The 24,046-nt window shown below is 24.7% G+C and overlaps 1 protein-coding gene across 2 annotated transcripts; it reads left to right on the top strand.

The window, feature by feature from the left end:
• The first annotated feature begins 22,287 nt into the window (after window positions 1-22,287).
• Window positions 22,288-23,607, top strand: LOC122848997 (E3 ubiquitin-protein ligase MARCHF2-like). Of its 2 annotated transcripts, none has more exons than XM_044147500.1 (5): window positions 22,288-22,536; window positions 22,629-22,806; window positions 22,873-23,047; window positions 23,129-23,331; window positions 23,399-23,602. In XM_044147500.1, exons 1-5 carry the CDS (start codon window positions 22,431-22,433, stop codon window positions 23,553-23,555), a joined length of 819 nt encoding a protein of 272 aa, XP_044003435.1. In that variant the 5' UTR covers window positions 22,288-22,430; the 3' UTR covers window positions 23,556-23,602. The 2 variants fall into 2 exon arrangements, with proteins under 2 accessions (XP_044003435.1, XP_044003436.1); XM_044147501.1 differs by having other exon boundaries at window positions 22,300-22,536; window positions 23,129-23,319; window positions 23,399-23,607.
• Window positions 23,608-24,046: the final 439 nt, after the last annotated feature.

Genomic DNA, 24,046 nt, shown 5'->3' on the forward strand with positions numbered 1-24,046 from the left:
GACAATAGTTACTTGCTAGCAATATAGTCTAGCTTTTAAAAATTATATTTACTTAATTTTAAAATGTCTTTTTTAACATTTTTTTTCCATGAGAATTGGGTTAAATAATTACATCGATTTCACATTAAAATTTAACCAGTATAATAATAAAAAATAATTGAAAAAGCTATTTGAAAATTAATTTTTTTATTATAATTTTCAAGAGGTTTATTAATTCTTTTAAATTAAATTTTAAAAAATAATTATATGCTTATAATCAGATGACCTAAAGACACAATTTTTATGAATAAAAAAATAATGTTTAATTTTTTATATCAATTTCAAGTGTATTTGAAACTAATTTATTTCATATTGACGTATAAAAAATGGTTAAAAAAGGAAAATATAAATTTTTTTTTATTCACATAACTTCAAAAGAAACCGAGATGTGTTGTTTTGGGTTTCGACTACCGTTTTACTATATAAGAAAGAGTGTCTGTTATGGCTCTGTTTATTTTTTAAACTCAATGGAAACATCGGACAGCTATATGTGCGTTAATCCAACACATGATGAGTCCATAAAAAAAAACACTTGTCTGTATTAAAAATGAGGCTTGTAATATTTTCAAACGTTATTTTATTGGCTGAATAATTTATTACATATAAATAATTATTTTAAAAATTATAAACTAAAATTTCATTAGTTTATTATTCTAAAAAAAAACCATCCCTTGAAAATTACTTTTCGAAAAATCCAGCGAAACATCACGCAAGATAAAATGCTATTTCGATTTTCGAAATTTTCCAATTTACACAGAAAAATCATATGAGTTTATCCATAGATTAATAAAGCATAAATTAACTTCGATGAACAATTGAAACAATAGCCATCGTAGAAATAAAATAAATGAAGAAATTATGATAAAAAAAAAAAAAGAAATAAAAACGGATGAAGAAGAGAAAGGTAATGAACTTAAATTTTTAATAGAAATATCACGTAACACCTGTATCCCGTGTTTCACCCTTCACATATATATATATTTATATCGCAAAATAAAAGCATCGTTATTTTGCCGGATATAACAGTTCGTGATTGAGTTTCAAGTGTACAACTCAAGTTGGCATATAGCTTTAAATTTTTATAAATATATTTAATAATAATTCAAAGTATGACTTTGAATAATTTTCAATTAATCATTATAATTTACAAGATAAATAAACAAATGAATAATAAAATTAAAAAAAAATAAACAATATCCAGCTTTAAAATATTTTTTTTTTTTTACAAATAAATATTTTTAAAATTATTAAATTTTAATTATAAATAATGATATATATATTTTTGTTATCTTGTTGATTAATTTGTTGATAATATCAGTATTAATTTGATGCAATTTGTTGGCATATATTTTTAATCTATTTTATGATAAATTTAATTAATTAAAAAACAATATTAATTGACGACACTTTGCTTGATTATTCAAGTAATTTTGTTCATATGATATTTAATTTTTTTTAAAATAACATATATAAATTATCGATTGAGATAAAAAATTAAATAAAAAAATTAAAAAATAAACTGTCTTGTTGTCACGTTGGAGATTGGATTAATGAAATGTTGCTCAACGCGTTCTTGATGTATTTTGCCATCATGAACCAACACGCAATACTCATCATTACAAGAAAAAATTAATAATAACAATAATAAAATATTGATACCTTGTTTGTCGTTAAAAGAAAAAACTTTTTGCTCAATTTTTATGATTTTTTTTAAATGTCTAAATGTGGTTTTTATGCTGTGTCATCGTCTGGCCTTGCGTTTAATGCGTTCAGTAACAAAAAATCAGGGTGTTTTAAAGGCATTTGTAAATTACAAAATGACGATACACGCACATGCCTTAACATCATCGAGTCAAGCACACGTGTCAGGTGTCATTATCTCAAGTGATGGGACATCATGGATTACAGAAATAAAAAATAATATATAAAAACCATCAAAAATAAACGTGGGAATAATATTCAACATCAAAAGTTTATCATATAAAATATTTCAAGAGTTTTTTAAGAAGAAAAAATATGTTTTTAACTTTTTTAAATTCAAGATAACACTGCATTTTGATAAAAATTAAAAAAAATTATATAATAATAAATAAAATATACAATATAAGATTAAAATTTTAGAGTAAATATTTTACCTGGTTAATGCAGTTTTGAAGATTAAAAAAAACTTGATAAATTATGTGTATATATTTACAATGATCAGGTAAAATATATATTTGAATTTGTATTTATTTCTAGATATGAAAGATAAAAAATAAAAAGACCCTTGAGAAATGAATCTTTTTTTTCTTTTGAGACCAACAGATGTTTGCTAAAAGTTTATGTATCGCATCAGGGATTTTTAAGACAAAAATATATATATATTTTTATTAAAACTCGTCGCGTCAACGTCGACGTCGAGGGGCTATACGCGTCCAACAGTCTGGTACTTTAGCAAAAATAGTATGTATATTGCAAGTTGAGGAAAAAATAGATATTTTATACTTTACTTCGCAGTCTCATACTCTCATGATTTTCAACAGACAAGAGTATATTGAATGATTTATAACTTGATTTGTAATTTCCTTGGTGGAATTTTTTTTCTGGTTTTCTTGGGCATTACTCCGTTGTTTGAAACATTTTCCGAGAAATTACTCCGGTATGAGATCGATAACGGTGGAAATACTCCGTCTTAGGATCACTACCGGAGAAATTACTCTGGCATGAGATCAATGCTGGAATTTTTTCTCCTTCATTGATCCCATGCCGGAGTAATTTCTTCTACAATGGGGAAAAAACGGAGTAATGCTGTAGTTATGCCGGAGAAATATTTCCACCAGGGTAAATGAGATTCTATCATGCTTATTATACATATATTGCTTAATAAATATTTATAAAATTAATTTTATAATTATCATAAAATAATAACAGTAACTCGAAAAGAAAAAAAATGAACAGTTGAAATTAAAAACTTATAAAATATTTAATCTTTCTCTTTTCTGATCTCTTGTGCATTCATTCTAAATCTTTTTTATTTGTACTTCGTTACAAACTGTGATTGCGTATTCTTTTTCCATCATAATTGTTCTCGTTCATCAGTCCATTATTGGCAGTTTGTTACAGTTATTTTTTTCTTTAATATTGAATATATCAGAAGATCATAAATGATCTTAAAATAACGAAAATATATGAATAATTTTTTTAATTGCCATTTAAAATATATTATATATTTATATCTATATGTAGAATATATATTAAATGTCAATTAAAAAAATTATTCATATATTTTTATTGTAAAAAATCCATGATAAATGAATAAGGGCCGATTTTTTTGTCCACCATTACAGCCAACTGAGAAAATAGATATTTTATACTTTACCTCGCAGTCTCATACTCCATTATGATTCTCATCAGACAAGTGTATATATTAAACGCGCATGTACTTTTTTGATATACCGTCCTTTATGATAATATATTGACAAGATAATATTCTTTAATGTGCATCAAAACATTTGTTTCATTACCATATTATCCTTATTATTTTTATGAATATATATCTTGATCAAAGAAATATCCCGAAATTAAACGATACATTTTAATCATCAACACAAATCATGATCATGTTATTTTATCTATTTTTAATTCATTAATGATATATCAATGACCTTGAATTAATTTTTTATATAGTATATCTATTGATCAAAAAAATATATATCTCAAAATTAAATGATACATTTTAATCATCAACACAAACTTGATCATTTTTATTTATTCATTTTTAATTCATTATAATTACATCAATGACCATAGGTTTAAATTTCTTATATACAATAAATTTAAATCAGCAATTGAAAAAAAAAAATGATTCAAGCTTCACATGATTTGATATTTTGTCAATTATTTTTACACAAATTTAACAAAATCATAGATCAATCATTACGTTTTTTTTGAGTAAATATAATAATTCTATAAAATAGATGTATATCATCAATGCGCGAATCATTATTTTACGTTTTGTAGTAAAAATATTGCATCTTTTTTTATAAAAATATTCTATATTAACTTTTTCGACTTTTTTTTCTAGAATATATGTATAACATTAAAATTCGATTGATTATTTCTAAAGCTTTATTTATTAATGTTTTATCAATAAATACATTATATAGTTAATTGAAACTAAATATGTCAAGTATATTCAATTACTATAAACATGATAGTATGTATAGTAAAATATTAAACACAATATAGCTATCTGGTTTTATGGAATATAAAATCCACAATAAGAAATAATCAACAAATTAGATTGAATTATTGATTTACACGAATTTTCAAGCTTCTGATTACAAGTGTGTATATACAAAATAATATCATTCTTACGATATTTGGTTTCCTGGTCAGCAGCGATAATTGTATTAATTGTCATATTAGTCTTCAAGAGATGAAGTTGTTCAAGATCTGGACAATTTTTTATAAATTGAATGATACCAGAATCAGCGATTTTTTCGCACCCGACCGCTTTAAAAGATGTTAAACCTTTTAATTTGATGATAAAACTGTTTTTAACACTTTCAAGATTGCTGACATCTAATTTTTCTAATGATTCCAAGCTGGTTATGGCATCCAAACCTACTTCTGTAATATATTTGCAACGAGATATATTCAAATTTTTGAGACTTTTACACTTATTAGCAATAGCAATAATACTACTATCAGTAAATTTATGTACATCTGACACATTTAAAGATTCAAGATATTTTAATTTTGATAACTCATCAAAAACGGTGACAGAAAGAACTGGTACATCATCATCATTTTCGTTTTCAGTATCATCATCATCATCATCATCAATATCAAAATTAATATAATCTGCAACAACAACAACATCATCATCATCATTATTATTATTATCATCAACATTTACAACATAAACATCAACATCATCATTTAGTATCAGAAAAATATAATACTCAACCTTCAAAAGGAATTGCCAGATGTTTAAGTTTTTTACAATTGTTTGATATTGCAAGTATTGATTCGTCACCGAAGTTACACGCAAAAACTAATTCTAAAAATTCAAGATTTTTTAATTCTGTTAATTTTTTTAAACTGGTATTTGTTATTTTACGACGAAGACATAGATATTTCAAATTATTGCAATAATTGACAATTTTGAGTGCAGATTCAAAATCAAAAACCCAAGAAACAGTGAGATGTTCCAAGTTATTTAGATTTTCCCAGTTTTTAATTAAAGCCAGAGGTTTACCAGAAGATAATGACCCCTTGAAATATCTTATACTCTTGCATGTTTCAAAAATAGCCGTCGTGACATTTGGAGAAATAATATCAGAATGATCAAAAAGATGTATATGTTCCAAATTTACAAGGTTGTCGAAAATACCAACACCCATATATAACAATCTATGAATGGAGAACGAAGAATGTTCAAGATTCAGATAAACAAGTGATATTTTTTCTGATATTTGGTGGATCATTTTGTCGAGATCGCAGCCGCTTAGTGTCAAGCTATTGAGATTTTTAAATTTTCTTAAATCCTAAAAAAAAAAAAAAAATTTAGTTTTAAGAATTTGAGATTAATATTAATTAACAATAGTACTTACAATAAACCATGGCTCTTTGAACAGGTTTTTTTTATTAAAAATTACATGAATTTCATTAATTTCTTCTGGCAGACCACTGAGTATTTGTCCACAAAACGGTTTAATAACATGTATTTTAATGAATTTTATTTTATTCAACTTTGTGAAAGCTTGAATATAATCACATTCATAGATTGGAAAATAGATTGGAAAACTCTCGTTATACACGAATTCAAGTCTTGTTAAATTTTTGCAGTGTTCACCAATGATTGGAATGATACTTGGGGTGCAAATTTTTGAAAGAATTAATTCTTGTAAATGAATACCAAAAATTGACATCAAGTTTTCAACATATGATTGTGTCAGCAACTGGTTATTATAAGCACCACCAATTGTATGGGTACATTTGTATTTTTTAATGTCATACCAAGCTAGTTTACAGACCTCTTTCCATCTGGTACAAACTACAAAAAAAAAAAAAAATTAATTAAAAACATTAATATAAATTGAAAAAGATTTAATTCCAATAATTACCTTTTTGCATATTTATTCTGTCACATATTGGCAGCAACATGAATATTTTTTCTAATGAATAATGATCCAGGGAGTTGATAAAATCTATCTTCTGGTCAACATCATCAAAAAATTGTTGCTCTTTTTGAACATCACTGATTTCTATTGCTTTTGACATTATGAAGCTTCGTTAGTTAAAACAAAAAATATCTATATTTTATTTTGTATTCTGCAGAACCTGATGACATTGATTAATATTTATTAGCTAAACGCGAATTCTAAAGCACAAATTTATTAATAGCACATGAATAAATCCATGTAATAAATTATGAAGATAAAAAATAATGTACTGAGCAATAATATATATAATTTAGATTGATTATTTTCAAAAATTATATCTAAGAAAAAAATTAAAGTTTTTACTATTAATTTTTTTTTTTATTTATGTACCACAAATTTATGAAACAAACAAATAATTTAAAGAATATATTATCAATTCGTTATACAATATATTTATAATTCTTTTTTTTCCAAATTTATTTGAAATTTAAGTTCAAAAATGAGAATGCTTTATGAAAATTTTATATATAATATAATACTCATTAAATAAATTTATTAATTGATATGAGCACTAAATACCACAATGATATTATTCTCTGAAGTCATGGAAATGCCATGTGTAGCACGGTTACAGTCCAAAACGAAACTGATTGAAATATCTTGGTGTGATGGTGTCCCCAAAAGATAAAAGAAAAATATTAATATAAAAATTCTCCAATACCTATACAAAACTACGGGATTATCTGAGTAGTAAAATCCTATTGATCCGAGAAAAATATATTGTCTACAGTTTCTGAAAAAGAAAGAAGAAAAATTTAACAAAAACCTGTTGCAAAAAATATCCCGTTGAGATTTTAAATTCATCATAAATCATTTTTTTTTTTTGACAAGAGTTGTATGGGAATTAAAGTTAAAAAAGATTAAAATTACCAAATCATACATTTTTTATTCTTTTTTATAATATTGAGATTGTTTTTTTTTCATAATCATAATACTGATACATAAAATATCAATATACATGAACTGTTATCTTGTGCTTAAGCATTAAAACAGATCATATCATTAACTTAATTAATTTATCATAATTTTGCTCTTATTCATTAAATTATTAATATTGTATATGAATTTATTCTATTAAATAATACAAGAATCTTGCAAGTTTTAATGATCACTCTTGTTGTTTAACAACAAAACAATGATTTTTATGAAAAATTATATTGATAACGAAATCACACGATAGTATACTTATTTTTTAATTTCATTCAACAAACGTTAAACATAAATTTTTTATGTTGTTTTACTTATATCTTTTTTTTTTTTAATTATTTAAATAAATAATAGTTTTTATTGTGGGCCTAATTAGATTAAGCTATAGCTTATAAGTATATACTATAATTATTTATGACAGAATTTTAAGGACATACAATTCATTGTTTTATCTATGTTGTTTTTTGATTAACAATTTTTCTAGGCAATATCTCAATTAATCCATAAATATATTTCTTATAATTTAGACACTCTAATAATACACTCTAACATTGTAGTAAAATTGTTCTATAATTTTTCGTTTTTATATCGATAAATTTTGATAACAATAAATTTATATCATAAATTGATGTGCTATTAATAGTTTGTTGAATTAATTATTGATTCATGTATTATAGGCTGGGCTTTATACATCGAATAATAATCCAATTTTTTTATTTGAAAAAAGGGGCACCGTTCCACAGTGATTTGAGATTCTCGTGATATTAATTCTTATTATATTTTTTTTACTATAATTTATCATGTGTGTTTTTGTAAAAAGAATAACATAAAAATGAACGCTCGTATTGTGTTTGTGTAAATGAATTTAATATTGTTATCCTCTTTATTTGTAATTTCTTTTTTTTTTTTAATTATTGATCTTGCTAATTATAATTCAGTTTTTTTTTAAATTGAACAATTAAAAATTTTTCTGATAAATGATGAAGAAAATATGCCATTTAATAAAATACAACAAGTTTTCGATTTTTTTATATTTATTATTCAACCTTTTTCATTTTTTTTTCTCCAACTTGTGTCTCGGTATTGTGATTACAATTATTTTCACGCATATATGCTGATTAATTTTTTTTGTTTTTATATATCTATAATACATGTACGATTAATAATAACACAAAAACTTCTAATAAATTTTTAGGCTTTATTTATTAATTTTTTATCAATGAATACATTATATGGTTAATTAAAACTAAATTTATCAAGTATATTCTGCAATTACTATATTTACATGCTCATAATATTCTATTTAGTACTAGCTGAAAAATAAAATTTTAAATTTTGCAATCAATACTGTGAAAATATCAGCAGTAAAGATTTAAACAAAATATATAGCTATCTGATTTTATTAAAAATAATTTTTATTGATGATAATTAGATGGTCGTTCATAATTAATATCATATGGGTGTGTTGTTCTGGACAATTTTTAATAAATTGAATAATACCAGAATCAGTAATTTTTTCGCACTTGTTAGCTTCAAAAGATTTTAAACCTTTTAGTTTGATGATAAAATTGTTTGTAACACTTTTAAGATTGCTGACATATAATTTTTGTAATAATTCCAAGCTGGTTATGGCATCCAGACCTGCTTCAGTAATATATTTGCAACGAGATATATTCAAATTTTTGAGACTTTTACACTTATTAGCAATAGCAATAATACTACTATCAGTAAATTTATGTACATCTGACACATTTAAAGATTCGAGATATTCTAATTTTGATAACTCATCAAAAACGGTTACATAAGAAACTGGTTCATCATTATCAACATCGTCTTCGTTTTCAGTATCATCATCACCATCATCATCATCATCACCATTATCATCAACAGGATCATTATCGTCATCGTCTTCAGTGTCATCTTCAGTCGCAGTATAATCATCATCATCATTTTCAGTATCAGTTTCATCATCATCATCATCATTACCAGTAACAATATCATCACCATCATCGTCATCAGTGTCATCTTCAGTATCAGTATCAGATTCATCATCATCATTATCATCATCTTCTGTATTAAAAGAATATGATCTAAAGTTATGAGGAATTTCCAGATGTTTAAGTTTTTCACAATTGTCTGATATTACACGTATTGAGTTATCACTGAGGCTACGTACAAAAAATTCTAAACGTTCAAGATTTTTTAATTCCGTTAATTTTAACAAAGCGATTTCTGTTATTCTTTTATTGAACGATAAGCATTTCAAATTCTTGCAATATTTGACAATTTTAGCTGCTAACTCATACGTGAGAACCCAAGTAATAGTGAGATATTCTAGGTTCTTATGGTTTTCCCAGTTCTGAATTGAAGCCAGAGGTTCAACAAAAGATGACGGTGACATCTTGAAATATCTTATACTCTTGCATGCATGAAAAATATCCCTCGCGACGTTTGAAGAAATATTATCGGAACCCTTAAATAAATGTATATGTTCCAAATTTACAAGCTTGTTGAAAATACCAGCATTCTGACGAGATAAAATCTGACGGGAGAACGAAGAATTATCAAGATTTAGATAAACAAGTGTTATTTTTTTTGATATTTGTTGGATAATTTCGTCGAGATTGCAGCCACTTAATGTCAAGCTATGAAGATTTTTAAACTTTTCTAAATCCTAAAAAAAAAAAAATAAAATTTAGTTTTAATAATTTGAGATTAATGTTATTTGCATTTAGATAGAATTCATAATCAACAAGTACTTACAATAAACAATGGATTTTCAAGCCAGTTTTCTTTTTTAAAAATTACATGAATTTCATTAATTTTTTTTGGCAGACTACTGAGTATTTCAGATTTCAACTTTGTTGTCTGTCCAAATATCGGGTGAATAACATGTATTTTAATGAATTTTATTTTATTCAACTTTGTGAAAGCTTGAATATAGTCATCTTTATTGACTGGCAATTTGTCGTCAAACACAAATTCAAGTTTCGTTAAATTTTTGCAGTGTTTACCAACGATTGGCATGATACTTGAGGTGCAAACTTTTGAAAGAATTAATTCTTGTAAATAAATACCAAAAATTAACATCAAGTTTTTAACATATGATTGTGTCAGCAACTGGTCATTATAAGCACCACCAATTGTATGGCTACATTTATATTTTTTAATGTCATACCAAGCTAGTTTACAGACCTGTTTCCATCTGGTACAAACTAAAAACCAAAAAAAAAAATAAATTAAAAACATTAATATAAATTGAAAAAGATTTAATTCCAATAATTACCTTTTTGCATATTTATTCTGTCACATATTGGCAGCAACATGAATATTTTTTCTAATGAATAATGATCTAAGGAGTTGATTAAGTCTACCTTCTGGTCATCAACACCAAGAAATTGTTGTTGCTCCTCAACATGACGGATTTTTTTTGTTTTTAACATCATGAAGCTCTGTTAATAAATAAAAAAATAATCTGTATATATTAACAGTATATGATAAATTTAAATGATTCATAGGCGATTTTGTATTTTGCAAAAAATGGTGATATTTATCAGCTGAATTTGAATAGCAAAAATTCATTAAGGTTGAAAGTAAATCGCATCGGTGGACAAAGTTTGGGCCTGAAAGGGTGCGCATCTACATATGGTTATAAAAAATATTTTCAGTGCCCCTCTGTACAAAATATTTTCACTATACTGGCAGGTTCTTGGTAGTATGTGTGTATGCAGTCTATCTGGATAGACACACACATACTACCATAGCCAAGAAACATGAGACAGCACGACGAATAAAAGAAAGAGAATGACCGCTAATGATAGAAAATTTTGATTCTAATAATTGAATATCTTTTAAAACCCACGGTAGAAAATTATCATTAAGGGCTTAAAAAATCCGTATTGTATAGAAGTACAAACTAATAGTAAATTAAGCAAAATCGTATAGAAACTTTTTCAACTACAGAAGAAAATATGTGTTCAGTCCCCATATATACCTACGTGTTAAAGTTGTCAACTTTGACATTAATTATTTAAAAAAAACCACGGTACAAAATTCTGAAAAAAAAATCAACGAAATAGATAATTATTCTGGCTTTTTTATGGGACCAAAAATTCGAAAATCGTATAGTTGGAAATTCTATTTACTTTCAACCTTAATAGTATATGAACAAATTTATGTAACAATTTTCGATGACGGAAAATAATGTCCCGAGAAAAAATTTACACGATCTCCAACGATAATTATTTTTACCATATCACCGAAGATCTATGGCGATCTCAGACAATCTCCGAAGATCGTCCGCGAAGAGATCGTCTAAGATTTTTTTTTTCTAAAGTTTGAGTTTATAAATAATATAATAAAGAACAAATGAAAAAAAACAAATTTCAGAAAGAATTCATTGGTCACTAGATTTTTTTTTTTTTCTTTCAAGCACCACACAAATTTATAAAAAAACAATTCATACGCATTGTTGTTTACTGTCCGTACACAGCTATACTTAAAATTTTATTTTTTTGACAAATAACATTACAAAATTCCTGCTTTATAATAGTAATAATAATTTATTAGTTATCAAATTGAATAAAATTTAAATAAAAGATTCAAATTCGAGGGGGAAGTCACTCCAAAATTTAGTGTACACCAGATTACAGATTACCAGTAATCATGTAATCTTTCCAATGATTACACAAGATTACTTTTTTTGTAATCACGAAGAATCCCAGTAATTTTTTATGATTACGCTTAAAATTCAAAGATTTCAGAAAGATTACACGAGATTATTGAAGATTATTGAAGATTACACCAGTTTACAGATTACCTGTAATCATGCAATATTTCTAATGATTACACAAGATTACTTTTTTTTTTGGTAATCACAAAGATTCCCTGTAATTTTTTATGATTACACTTAAAATTCAAAGAATAAACGAAAAAATAATGAAAAACTAATAAAAAAAAAAAATTAGCATACTATACGTGTGCATGTATGCACGCGCATGCGCGATTTGAAGACGAGGAGGGAAGATTACTGAGATTTTCTGTAATCATGTCAAGATTACAAGAAGTTTTCGCAGATTACAGATATACGACGTAAGATTACTGGTGATTACATAAAATTTTTGAAGATTATTGATGATTATAAAAGATTACAAGAGTACCTTAGATTACATCGATGACACGATTTTTTCGTAATCATTTCTGTAAGATTACAAGAGATTATTGAAGATTCTTCTCTCGATGTACACCAGATTACACAAGTGACTTCCCCCTCGTTCAAATTGTTTATTAATTTTTTCATAAATTGTTTTTTTTTTTTTTTTATTTCCAGAATTTATAATTAAAGTAACCATTATTACTATCATATTCTAGTAATATATTTATGATATAATAAAATGATAATTTTGATTTGTATTTAGAAATTCATGGAATTCAAAAGAAATTGCAATAAATATAATAATTAACGCAATGAATATTTTTATAGTTTTTGTATTTAAAATTAATTTAAGAGGTACATTTATACGTAAATAAAAAAAAAATCATAATACTGATTCATTAACTGTTAATATACATGAATTGTTATCTCGTGCCTTGAACAAAATATATTATCAACTTAATTATTTTATCATAATTTTAATTTTTTAATTAATTATTATTAGTGTATATGAATTTAGTCGATGAAATACTACAGAAATATTCAAGCAAGGGTTTATGAATGAAGAATACTTCTCACTAAAGAATTATTTCAAAGGTGGTTTATTGATTCATTTATTATACAATATTATTTCATTACCCCGGTGGTAATTTTTTTTCGAATTTTCTTCAACTTATTTCTGCCATGTCTCCATATTTTTACAAAACTGACCCTTTAATTTTAAATTGTAAAAAAATATATTTATTTTTGTTTCATATTGATAAACACGTATTATTTAATATTTGTCAATTATTTTTATAAACAACTAAACAAATAAAGTTATTGACCTATTTAACAAAAAAATAGAATAAATATTACGTTCTTTTGAATAAATATAATAATTATTTATGAAGTATATAGATAAATATCATCAACGCGCAAATCATATTTTCACGTTTTATAGTAAAAATATTACATCTATTTTTATAAAAATATTATGTTTATCAATAATTATTTTTTCTATTTTTTCTTCCAAAGTATACTATTAGAATGTAGATCGTGAAATTATTTTTTAGGTTTTATTTATTAATTTCATATTAATAAATGCATTAGATGGTCGATTAAAACTATAATATTGCCAAGTATACTTTGAATATATATATTCAGCTATACTTCAATTACTATATACATGGTAAAAATATTTTATTTACTACTTGTTGAAAATAAAATTTTTAATTTCGAAATCTTATACTAATGCAAAAACATCAGTAGTAAAATTTTAAACTCAATATATAGCTATCTAGTTTTATTAAAAATGGTTTTTCATTTACGATAATATATAACCAACCATTTAGATTTAATTATTGGCCTGCAAGATTTTTTTATCCTGCAACGACAAGAGTGTATATACAAAATAATATTATTCTTACGATATTTGGTTTCGTGGTCAGCAGCGATAATTGTCTTAACTGTCATATACGTTTCATAGAGACGAAGTTGTTCAAGATCTGGACAATTTTTTATGAATTGAATGATACCAGAATCAGTAATTTTTTCGCACCAGGTCGCTTCTAAAGATTTTAAACCATTTAGTTTGATGATAAAACTGTTTGTTACACTTTTAACATTGCTGACATTTAATTTTTGTAATGATTCCATGCTAGTTATGGCATTAAGACCTGCTCCAGTAATATGTATGCAATCAGATATATTCAAATTTTTAAGACTTTTACATTCATCTGCAATAGCAATAAGACTACTATCAGTAAATTTATGTGCACCTGACACATTCAAAGATTCAAGATAATGTAATTTTGATAACTCATTATAAACGGTTACTTGAAGAACTGGTTCATCATTATCATTATTAGTATTATCATTTTCAGTATCATTTTCAGTATAAGTATCGGCATCATCATCATCATCATCATCATCATCGTCTTCAATATCATAAGAATATAATCTATATTCATAAGGAATTTCCAGATGTTTGAGTTTTTTACAATTGTTTGATATTGCAAGTACAGATTCGTCATTGAGGTTACGGAAAAAATATAAGTCCAAACATTCAAGATTTTTTAATTCTGTTAATTTTTGCAGAGTGCTATTCAATATCCATATCTTGAGCGATAAACATTTCAAATTATGGCAATATTTGACAATTTTGAGTGCTGAGTCATAATTAAGGAACCAAAAAATAGTGAGATATTCCAAGTTTTTCCAGTTTTCGTTTAAAGTCGGAGGTTTAATAATAAATGGTGTTGACGCCTTAAAATATCTTATATTTTTGCATCTATTGAAAATAGCCGTCGCAAATATTGGAAAGTTGAAAATCTCAATACTCTCAAAAAGATGGACATGTTCCAAATTTACAAGCTTATCGAAAATACCAGTATTCAAAAATTGAGGGGATAACGAAGAACGTTCAAGATTCAGATAAACGAGTGTTACTTTTTCTGATATTTGTCGGATAACTTTGTCAAGATTGCAGCCGTTTAATGTCAAGCTATGAAGATTTTGAAATTTTCTTAAATCCTAAAAAAAAGATAAAAAGCAGTTTTAATTATTTGAAATAAATGTTAATTGCATTTAGTTAATTTATAGAATTTTATATCAACAAGTACTTACAATAATCCATGGATCTTCGAACCACTTGCTTTTTTTATAAATTACATGAAGTTCATTAATTCCTTTTGGTAGACTTCTGAGTATTTCTGATTTCAACTTTGTATCCTGTTTCAATAACAGATGAATAAAATGTATTTTAACGGATTTCATTTTAGTTAACTTTGTGAAAGCTTGAATATAGTCAAATGTGTTGAATGGCAATTTGTCGTCAAAAACAAGTTCAAGTCTTGTTAAATTATTGCAGTGTTCACCAATGATTGGCATGATACTTGAGGTGCAAATTTTTGAAAGAGTTAGATCTTGTAAATAAGTACCACAATTTAATATCAAGTTTTCAACATATGATTGTGTCAGCAACTGGTCATTATATGCACGACCAATTGTATGGCTACATTTGTATTTTTTAATGTCATACCAAGCTAGCTTACAGACTTCTTTCCATCTGTTACAAACTGAAAGAAAAAAAAAATTAATAAAAAACATTAATATAAATTGAACGAATTTTCAATCGCAAAATTACCTTTTTTCATATTTATCCTTTCACATATTGGCAGCAACATAAATATTTTTTCTAAAGAATAATGATCCAGGGAGTTGATAAAATCTATCTTTTCGTCAACATCATCAGAAAATTGTTGTTCTTCTTGAGCATGACGGATTTTTTTTGTACTTGACATTATTAAGCTCTGTTCTTAAAGAAAAAAGAAATACCTGTAGATATATTTTAACAGTATAATAATAACTTTACACTAATGATTAAATTATGAAGAATAATGTATTTCAATAATTATAGATATCATTTAGATATCTATTTTCAAAATTATAGCCGAGAAAAAAATTAGAATTTTTCTCAATGATTTTTTTTTAAGCAGCACAAATTTATAAAAAAAATAAAAACAAAATCAGAATCTAATTCATTAATTTATATTATATATTTATAATTACCTTTTTTTTTAAATTTATTCAAAGTTTAAGTTAAAAAATGTGAATGCAGTATTAAAATTTTTACTAATAATTAAATAAATACACTTATTGATATTGGCACAGAATAACACAACGATATATTAATTCTAAAATAATACCACGTTGACGATTGACCTATCACTGCAAGTGTCTGCTGAAAACTGGTCTCTGAAATGCAGTGCTGCTAGTGCCAGGTAGAAAAGTCATGTGAGGAAGGGATAGAGTCCAGCTTGAATCTGATTGGGTCATCTTGGTGTGATGGTCTTCCCAAAAAATAAAGAAAGGTTTTTATTATAAAAAATATTTTACGACCCACAAATTTGACGGATCATTTGAGCATAGTAAAATGTTATCGATCCGAGAAAAATATGTTGTTTACAGGTTCGGAAAAAGACGAAATAATTAAAAAAAAACATGTTGAGAAAAATATCCGGTTAGAATTACCGAATTTTTTATTCATTTATTTTCATTTCCTTCCATAACTTGGAAATTTTTTTTTTTAGCACATGTCATTGGAGTACATTTATCAATTGTTTGAATTAAGTCAATTCAATTTGTAATGAATCATTTGTCAGCAAATATTTCACAATTTTTTTAGCATTTTTGAATAATTTTGTTTAAAAAAATATACAAATATGATTATTTAAATTTATAGTTTTTTCGTTTTCATAAAATAAAATAAATTTAATTGACAAAAACTGAATTGTTACCTAATTGGAATGTTAAGCTCAGTTAATTCAACACGTAAAGTCTCATACTCTCATCAATCTCATTAGACGATTTTTTTTTATTTTGAATTTAAAATATTATTATTCAATTTATGATAAAACTAATTTTTTTTTCATCAATTTTTTTAAATGGTCAACGTTAATTTATACATAAACAGTCGAACGAAGATAAAATAAAAAAAATTACAAATTAATAAAAACTAAACTGCATATTAAACATTTTAAAAAAATTGTCATTCTAATAAAACTATTAAATCTCTCATCAATTGATATTTTACATTTATGATTTCCATTTAATACAAGACAAAAATTATAATTTATTATTAATCAGAAGAATATTGCTTTAAGATTGCATAGAAGTTAATTTTCAATATATAAATTTATGAAATTAACTATTTATGCATCCTTGAAGTATTATTCTTCTTACTTTTTGCACACCTCACTTATCAGTTCATTTGAATTCATTGACTATTGTAGCATTTTTAAGAATAGTCTATAATATAAGTTTATAATTTCATATTGTAAAATACCAATTGTCTAAACATGTTTTTTAGGAGTTAATTATGTGTTTATTTCTTGATGTACTTCTCTTATGATAACTTTTTATATAGATCAACTCGCTTCGTTAACCGTGATTGATGTCAGTAATCGAATCATCAATGGGATTATAAGTAATAAAGAAAAAAATAAAGTAATGAATGTTTGATATGATATCACTATTAGAGCACCTTGAATTTTTCGTTTTTTGTGTTTTTCAAAAAACATTCAATATTTTATTTGTTTCTTTATTACTTATAATTTTCATCGCTATTTTAAATAGTCAATAAGTCTACAGAAAGTGTAAAGGAAAGTGTTAAGGGAGGGAGTACTCAAAACTAAAATAGGGGAAATTGCGATAGGAACGAACTCAGCTGCAATAGTACCGCCTCTATAGGAACGAAGTCAGATTTTTTGTTTTTGGCCTTAATTCGGCGTAGGAACGAACTTAGTAGCAGTCGTATTATATCTCTATCTGTGTTTGGATTTGAATTAACAATATCATATTGTTCTATTATATGATGAATCATCTTGTGGAAATATTTCTCCGACTTTTCTCCGCTTTTTACGATAATAAGACATGGAGAAATGGTGGAGAAATTTACCCCAACTTTTCTCCACTACATCTCCGACTTTTCTTGATCTTTTTTCCGCCATTTCTCCGACCTGCAATTTACTTCAATTTCTTTGCATCGAATCACTAACTTTTTACTAACTTTCTTCTGCCATTTCTCCAACCTGTAATTTACTTCTACTTTTATCCACCATTTCTCCAACCTTCTTTTACCTATTGTTTATTCCTACTTTCTCCCGCAATTTTTCCAACTCTCTCCCACCTCCCTGGTTAAAATATTTTTTCAAAATTTCTCCGTCATTTTCCCGCATAGCTATATTGTTATTTGAGCGTTTTTATTATTGTGATGGGATTATTTTTAGCTGGAAATCAAAAAATAATTTCATCTCTTTCTAAGATAAACGATATTATAACCCCGGTGAAAATAATCTGGCGGAATCTGGCAGTTGTTCTGAAAACCGGTCTAATTTGCCAGATTCTGCCAGATTATTTTCACTAGGTAGGGATGGGTGATATATTTTCCGATGAATCGGAACATCAATTTTTTTGAACAACAGATGTGTTTGCTACTTTGCTAAAAGTTTTTGTACTGAATCAGAAATTTTAAAGACAAATATATATATTTTTATTAAAACTCGTCACGACTCGCGAGTCAACGTCAACGTCGAGGGACTATACGCGTCCAACAGTCTGGTACTTTAGCAAAAATAGTATGTATATATATTGCAAGTTGAGGAAAAAATAGATATTTTATACTTTATTACCTCGCAGTCTCATACTCTTATGATTCTCATCAGACAAAGTGTATTAAATGCGCATGTATATTTTTGATACCATCATTTATTATAATAAATAAACAAGATAATATTTTTCAATGTCCATCAAAACATTTGTTTCATTACCATATTATCCTCGTTATTTTTATGAATATATATCTTGATCAAAAAAATATCCCGAAATTAAACGATACATTTTAATCATCAACACGTATCATGATCATGTTATTTTATTTATTTTTAATTCATTAATGATATATCAATGACCTTGAATTAATTTTTTTTTAATTTCTGATTTATATGTTTTTTATATAAAAAATTCAATTAATAATTAAAAAAATTATTACTAATTAATTTATTTAATTGAATATTCGTTAGTTTGATAAATTCAATTGTTTGTTTGTTTGTTTATTTAAATATCTAACTATTTATTTATTCAAATTTGAAACTGTTTATAATTATTGATATGCAAGCTGGGTGGCATTAAATGTTAGAAAATGAAAAAAATAAAGAAATCATAAATAAAAAAATAAATACAGTTAACAAGTGTATTGCACATGGTGTGTAAATAAATAATAATTGTTTAGTAAACAATATAGGATTGTTGGGCATGCTCGACAAATTTTTCTAGATATGTGGCGAGTCACGTATATAACTATTTCCGCTTTTCCATATATATACTTGTGTTTTTTTTTTAATTTTATATTTTCACTTATAATTTTTTTTATAAAACCAACAGCACTGACTATTTTCATATTTAAATATATCAAATTTGTAATGGAATATAAATTTAATTGGTAAAAATAATTGACTTGAAATATTATTGTAAAAAATGTTTTTTCAATTTTCTGGAAAATTTCAAAGAAAATTACTTTGCTAAAAAACTATTTATAAAAATTTTAGCATATTATTTTTTGGTCTTCTTTTGGTAATAAAAAAATTATAAAATTTACTGTCTGAATAATTTTTTTTTAATTTTTTTTTACCATAAAAAATGAACAGTAGATAAAGTTTATTTTAAGTTTTAAATGCTGGCATTGAATTCTTGTGGTATAATGAATATTGTGCAAACTCTATAGTCTTACTAAGTATAGACTGAGACTGTTTACAACATTTCGAAGGCCCGAGGGTGTCACCAGAATTTAATTATGCGACAAAAAGGAAAAAGTTTAAAAAAAAAAAAAAAACAGAATATGCACATATATATATAGACTTTCATAAATAAAATTAGAGAAAAAAATAAACAAAAGAAAAAATACAAATGCAACTGCTGAATTTATTTTAGTCAACTTGGTGTTTGCAAAATGAGAGAGAAATTTTTATTCTTTCACAGTTAACATAACACAATATATATTATATATGATAGGCTTGACAGGTGCCATGAATATACTCTTACAAATTCAACATTCAATCACTATAAATTTACTAATAATTTTTATAAACTAAAATATAAATTCTTTTTTATTTTTAACAAAAAATTTTTCATCTTTTTGTTTTTATTTTTTTCAAATTAAATCAATAGTTAAAAAAAATTTAAATAAATATTTAACGTTGATAAATAAATAATTGTTTAAATAATTTTTACAATTTTCTACTAAAATTATTGAAAAAAAATTTCATATATTAAAATTGTAAAACATGATTTATTATTTTTATTTTCATTTAAAAATATATTTTTTTTGGTTCGTTATTAAATTACAGTGTCGTATAAATTTAATGGACATTTTTATCAAATTTTGAATTAAAGATAAATGACCTTTTAGATTCATTCAAGTTGAGAATTATACTACGAGCCTGTCTTGAAATTTTCTCAGGTTGTCATAAATTTTTTGATGATGAGAGTCCAGCTGGAGTTGTAGTATGGTGAATCTCTTTTACAAAATTTTCAATTCATGAAAATTAGTAGTACCAAGAAAATCAGAGAGATTAAGTGAGGAATTTACTAAAATTTAAATGAAATAGTGGGGAATTGAAAGAGCAACTATTTTCAGTCTGTTTTTAATTAATCTTGAAGCAAAAATGTCGAGTAAATTTGTACGCCACCTGGTATAAAATACTTTTAAACTCTGGGAAAGCCCATCAGATATATTTCAAAAATAATAAAATTAAAAAATAAATAAAACATATTACTTGGCACCTGGTTTGGATCGTATTGCAACTTTAACTTTATTCATTTCGAGGTCTCAATGAGAAAAAATAAATACAGAATGAAAATAAAAAAAAAAAAAAACTATCAATTGGAATAAATAAAATTCAAGGAAAACATCTCTTGGTGTTGAACAAAAAAAAAAAAAAAATGAAAAAGTTACTGACATAAAATTAATTTCCCATTACCTAAAACAAGAAGCAAAAAGTAGTTTTATAAATATTTTTTCATTATGTTTATTCAACAAGCTGTTTAAATTCTTAACCAAGTATTTGTAAATAAAATTTTTGCAAATAAAAATAAATAATTGATGATGTTATATCAGCATGAGTTTATATTTTTATATTTATTTATTAATTATTATGTATCAATGATAACATGCTATCATCGAAAAAATAATTTTAATTTTTGTAGAAAAATATACAACAATTAAAATATAATTATAAAAAAAAATTAATTTAAAAAAAATTATAAATATCATAATTTAATACAATTTTAATTATAAAAAAATATTTTAAATATTTTATTACAATAATTTTGACAGTTTAATAATATTTAAATATTTAAATTTTTTTATTACAAAAATTGTAGAAATTTCTATAGTTATTATTAATAAATAATTAATTTATAAAAAAATTATAAAATTAATAGTTTTATGTAGTATAATCGTGGAAATATTTTAAAAATATTATAAATATTTTATTGAAGCAATTTTAATAATAATTGCATGAAAGTTTAAATATCCACGAATAAAAAATGATTTTAAAAATGTTTTATAATATTAAAAAAAATATTTTAAAAATATTTTACCACAAAAGTTGTAATAATAATTATTATCCAAGTATTAATTTAAATATTTTACTTCAATTAATAGGTACTGGTCATAAACAAAGAGTGCTTATCATGGAAGTCTAACTGATAAACACATTAGTGCACTTTTCGAAACATAAAAAAAGTTGTGATTAGTATAAAATTATTGACAATGGAAAATATCAAATAAAAAAAAAAAAAATTAAAGAACATTTAACTTTTATAAATGATTTTGACACAGATGTAAATTTTTCTATTACACATGACATATGACATATGACAACAGCATGATGACTGTCACATAAATTAAATCTCAACCTAAAATTCATTTAAAAATTAATCATGTTGCTATACTTCAATATTTCATAAATCATAATAATTATAATTAAAATCAATTGGTCGTAGAATAATTAAAAATGACTTGTCTTAAATATTATTAATTTAATATGCATTTACATTCAATAAACCATGACGAAAAACGTCCGGTTTACCATCATGATTAATTCTAAAAACTAAAAATAATTTTATAATTTCATTTTATTTAATTTTACCGAAAAAAAAAACAATAAAAAAATTTTATAAATTAACAAATTATTGCTAAACCGGAAATATTACATATTACGGAAGTAACCACAACAAGTATGTATATATTTTAACAAATTTTTCATCTAAAAAAAAAATCATAAAATTCAACCCACGATATTTACAAGACTCTGCCAAGTGTCCAAGATTTTCCGACATTTCCTGGATTCATTGCTTCCGCTTAAAAAATAAAACAAATTTCATTCGTCTTTTATTTTATTATAAATAAAAAAAAAAAAAAAAAAAAACAAACAACAAACTTGATGTCAAATGTTTAGAATAAAATTGGAAATTTATTTTGGTAATTAGCAAAATTTTTAGTATTTATTTGAAATAATTTTATGTTGAAAATATGACATGGGAGTTTTTTGGAGGTATTGATGTCTGAATTGCTGGAGAAAAACGTTGATACTAGTTTGGAGGAAGACTCACGACATGATGATGATAAAAATCAAGTGGAAAAAAAATCTGTATCAATTGAAAAAGGTTATATAAAAAAAAATAATTTAAGTAATTCAATTAATTGATAAATATATGTAAAAATAAAATGACAATGATGTTTTTCTTTTTTTTGAAAGATGATTCAAATTTATCGACAACTGACATTTGTAGAATATGTCACATGGGTAATTTTCCAGTGGTAACAGTACCAACTTCATTATGGGAATGGCCAAAACAAAATGTTCAAAGAAATAATAGTCAAACATCAACACTTTCATCATATGCCTATCTTGGACCACTCGTTTCAGTTTGCAAGTTTGTATATAACCATATTTAAAACTTGATTAATAAAATAATAAATAAATAAATAAATTATACAAGGTGTCGAGGGACTGTTGCACTTGTACATAGTGAATGTCTTGAACGTTGGTTAACTGAATCTGGTAATACAAGATGTGAGCTTTGTGGTTACAAGTACCTCACCAAAAGAGTACCAAGACATGGTCTTTTTAGGAGTGTCTGGATATGGTTCAATACTGTTGTTGCAACAAGACGAGTATATTTATATTTTTTTAATTTATTCATTATATTTTTTTTTATTAACTTATTGTAATTAACTTTTTTTTTTTTTTAACAGATGATGTTTGATATAATGTATCTTGTTGTAACAACACCAATAGCATTATTTGCAATTTATGTATGTTCACTTACAATGAGAATGATATTAAATACTGGCTTTAATGAAATACCCTGGATGATTGTTGTTTTATTACCAACATGTTCATTAACACTTGCAGCATATTGGTGTTGGCTTGTTACACTTGGCAGGTATATTAACAGGTATTTTTAATTATTTTATTTTTATTAATTTTTGTGTTTTTTGTTTTCATATAAATTATATTTTAAGACTTCATGGTAGACAATGGCGAAGATTTTGGAGAAATAATTTTGTGGTACGTTTACTTCCTGATAATCCAAGTTCAACAAATAATGAAGAAATTAATAACCATGATAATTCACAATTTGTTGATGATTTTGAAGATATTTTTCAAATTCATTTTTAATTATTATTGTTTGTGTTTTTATTTAATAAATTTTTGTTGTTGAAAAATTAAATTTTATGTTATTTAATAAGGTGTCCGATGGCTTTGTGGTATTGAGTATTTTTTTTTTTTATCTTTATGGTGTATGATGATTATTTACGTATGATAAAAACCACATTCTCCAACATTGTAAAATGCACTTGGGTATACACCGAGCTTCTCTCTTGGCCGTATAATGATTTTTTATTCAACGTTTATTTATCACTGGGTGGTCAGATAAATAACAGCAAAAATTTTCCAAAATAAAATTAAATAACATAAAGCTAAAAAAGATGAAAAATAATTATAATTTCATGCTGGAGAATTTTTTAAAGTTTACAATAATTATTATAAAAAAAATTTACTTTTTATAATGAAAAATTGAAAATATTTTTAAGAAATAGAAAAATTATTCAAAATTTATTTAAAGATTTTTTTTTCTTCACGAAAATTCTTCCTCTTTTTAAAAAAAT

The sequence above is a fragment of the Aphidius gifuensis genome, linkage group LG2 (genome assembly GCF_014905175.1).
Source record: "Aphidius gifuensis isolate YNYX2018 linkage group LG2, ASM1490517v1, whole genome shotgun sequence".
Taxonomy (NCBI): Eukaryota; Metazoa; Arthropoda; class Insecta; order Hymenoptera; family Braconidae; genus Aphidius; species Aphidius gifuensis.